Genomic DNA, 3,679 nt, shown 5'->3' on the forward strand with positions numbered 1-3,679 from the left:
TTTTAAGCTAAGATAACTGAGGCAGGATTAGAACCAGTCTGCTGTTAATGGAGACATGGATAGGATTAGTTACTCAGGCTGCTGAACAGTAAAGGAATAAGCACAGAGAATTAAAAATCAGTTGACCTATATGTGGCTCCTCCTCATCATAGCAAGTGTCCTTTCACAGCTAAGTGGATACTTCTGCTGCTAACCCAGGAAGCTCATTCACCCTGGTCCCATGCACCTTCCACATAGGGATGTTGGGTATTTGGGGAGCAGCTGCCAAACAAGCAAGTGGAGAGATCAGAAGCAGGGCAGTTCTTCCTTACTATTGATGCTCTCCAGCTCTGAGCTGCCTCTGAGAAGTGCAGTGCTGAGTCTTAATTTGTGAGGCTTAGCAGATGCTTGGTCTGTAAAAGACAGAATGACAAAGACAGGCATTTAGTAGGCTGTGCCCTGGGTGGTTAATGGGTGTGGATCAGCAGTAACTGAGGAGAGAAACTTGAATTAATCTAGGACTGCGATTTCACGGAATAGGTATCAGTCAAGATAGATGAAGGTGTAGGAGAATGAAACATGATTTTTGGTTGAGATAAGAATACATGCAGTTAGTAAACTGAGATAAGGTGTATTGTACATGATATGGCTGAATAACTGTATGGAAATAATAGAAGCTTTTAAAAGAGTTCTTTTAAAAGAGTTGGATTTTCCCACAAGCCTCCAGGGGTATCACAAAAAATGTTTGAAGGCAGTCTTGATTGTTCAAGAAGAGACATTGTGGAGGCACTTGAGTTAGACTAGAAGCAGATGAATGACTCTAGAAGAATATTAAAGGATCCATGCATTACAGGATATATTCATGTCTGTGAAGCCTGAAATAGATGTTTCCAAAAGTACCCCTAAAACCATATACCTCCAAGTTAATGTCTTATTCAGTTAATTAATAATTTACAGCTAATATATGATTCCCTGACTTCCCATTTCCTGTTGTTCAAGACCAAGATCCATACAGCTGCCCATAACAGCAATATTGCTTTCCTTGTATTTCAAAATACAGAGTATGAAATAACAAAAAGAATTAATACGTTGGGTGATGAGGTGCTCAAGAGCTCTAATTCTTAAGGAATTAGACCTCAAGTCTTTGTGCTTGCTCCATTAGTGTTTTACCCACCTAATCATTTCCTTAGCTTCAAATATAAAACATCAATCACTTCCTTATGCAGTGGAACCAGACTCAACTCGAGGATGTAAGTCCTACCAGATTATACAGATACATGCTCTACCAATGAGCTACATTCACAGCCTCATGGACAGACTTTAATCTTTCTTTGTGAAGAACATTGCTGAATCCATCTCAATCATAATGGGAGCCAAGTATAAACATCTAAAATGGAGCCAAAGGATTAAGACTTTAATGGATTTTAAGTAGAATTCCAAGGCATAATGATGTAACCTTCAAATAAGCAAAGAATTTTATAAGGAAGAAGACTCAGTAAGAGAGAAACTGAACTAGAGGCTGTGAATGGCGCAGCAAGCAGACCTGTTACCTGGACATGATGTGTTAGCTAATAAAGACCAACCATGCTTGGAGAATCTGGAGAAGCCGTCAGTAAGCAAAGGAAAGTGAACCAAGGCATTTGCATTCAGTAGTTAATTGCCTATATGAGTTCAGGTTTAGAATCACCTCACAAGTTAAGTCTTCTAGGACCTTCAAAATTAAAATACAAATGTAAATATTTTCTTCCTTAGATGAGAAAACCAGAGCATATATTAAGATCAAAGGTGCCAAATTGGTATGCCAGGGTTTACACAAAAGTCAAGAGAAGAAGTCTTGGGGCCTATGATATATGAGACTGCATTAAACTTTATATTACAGAAGATTTTTTGGGGAATATAGTATATAAATAATACAAGTGTTTTCCTATGAAACATCCAAAGGATATAAGAAACAAGATGTAATGTTTTATTTACTTTTATTCAGCAAAAGGCCCACAACACAGAAAGCATTTTATATCAGTTACTCTAAAGCATTTGAGGTTAAGAAGACAGATAAAACACTTCACATGGTATGGAAGAGCTTATAGAGGGGTGCACTCAAGACTCTAAGAAGCCAAATTACCTCCATCAGTGAATAAAGGCAGGTATTGTGCACTACATAGACTTTAACAGAGGCTGGAGACAGAGACAATTCACGTTTTTCTAAGAGGATAACTGAGCATGCACTTCAAGTAAGATTATGAGTAAGTGCAGGATATAATCTCAATAAAGTGAACTACCAGCCAGCTGTGGAGAGAGGGGTGGTAGAAGGGTGTTTGAAGCATCTTATATTTTGGTTAGAATTAAATTTTGATATTATGGAGCAGAGAAAAAAATAAAAAATATTTTTGGTGAAGAAAATACTAAAGAAAGTTAAATTTCTTTACAAATTTCCTACGTCAGCATGTCAAAAGCCATTCTCAAGTGACTGTTAGGAAATAACACACAAGAAGTTCTCAGTTACTATTCCAAAAAGAGGCCAAGCTGCTGATAAATTAATTCTTGGAAATGCCTATCAAGCAGTATTTAGTCACTAACACTTGCAGCCTGGCCAGAACTGCAAATCGTAGAATGTGTGTTTCGAAAAACCTACCAGCTCAGATGCCCGAATCTTGAAAATGTGAGACTGACAAACTGGGCTCAACATAGAGAAAAATGTATACGTCTAAGACAAGTGGCAAAAAGGGGGGTGCAGATGGTGCCTCAAATCTGATGGAAAAATCAGACAGGACAATATGAAGTCAGGTATTGATAAAACATAGCACAAGAAAAGACAGACCATTTTGTTTAAAACACACGTACCAGTGTGTGAGTATCTTAAAACTATAAAATATATTATCCACAAGGAAAGAGTTGTTGGAAGTTCATATTCTAAAGAAAGGCTATTTAATAAAAATAGCAGAGTGTGAGGAGTGTGATCAGGAACTGCTGCTGCGTGTGCAAAGAAGTCTCCAGGGTGGCACATGGCCTCCCTTCCTGGAACACTACTCAGCCATCATTAGAGAAGTTACCTCCTGCAGCAGGTGGGAACAAAAACAGAGACCCAATCCAGACAAAGAGCTGAGAGTGAGAGACCTTGGGACACTTGGCCCTAAGCAGGGTGTGTCCAGTAAATCCCTCCCCTCAGGTCCCAAGGATCCCCTGCAGAAGAGGAGATGGAAGGAGTGTAAGAGCCATAGAGGATGGCGGACTCCAAGGAAATGAAACTTTCTAAACAGCACTCTTGACGCACATATGAACTCACAGAGACTGCACAGGCAGCATGCACAGGGCCTGCATGGGACTGTACCAGATAGAATCCTAGAGCTGAACAGAGAAGTGAACACATGCTCCCAACTCCAGCCCAGAAGCTATCTCTAAGTGATAAACACTTGTGAATGAACAATTTGTTTTTTCCAAGGGAGTCTCACTAGGGAAACAAACTACTTATGAGCAGGCTGCATGCCCAGTAGGTGCCATGCATTTTTTTTTAACCTTATAGGTCCTTTGCCTTGTGTTTTTAGGGGGTTCCTGGGTTTGCAAACATGTGTGTCTCTGCATATATATATACATATATACATATATATATATATATGTATATATATATATATATCTTGTGCTTTTTCTTCAATGTATTTTTCTCTTGTTTTGAGTTGTTTTCTATTATTTTGTTTTAGTTTAT

At 38.8% G+C, this 3,679-nt stretch overlaps 1 protein-coding gene across 1 annotated transcript in view; it reads right to left on the minus strand.

Annotated features, from left to right (window-relative positions):
* The window catches only part of LOC116101328 (olfactory receptor 56A4-like), a 14,151-nt gene that overhangs the window by 4,237 nt on the left and 6,235 nt on the right, over positions 1 to 3,679 (minus strand). Inside the window, exon 3 of the mRNA XM_031384916.1 lies at positions 2,612 to 2,652. Coding sequence (XP_031240776.1) covers positions 2,612 to 2,652 — 41 coding nt within the window. The remainder of the gene's footprint in view (positions 1 to 2,611; positions 2,653 to 3,679) is intronic.

The sequence above is a fragment of the Mastomys coucha genome, unplaced genomic scaffold (genome assembly GCF_008632895.1).
Source record: "Mastomys coucha isolate ucsf_1 unplaced genomic scaffold, UCSF_Mcou_1 pScaffold21, whole genome shotgun sequence".
NCBI classification, from domain to species: domain Eukaryota; kingdom Metazoa; phylum Chordata; class Mammalia; order Rodentia; family Muridae; genus Mastomys; species Mastomys coucha.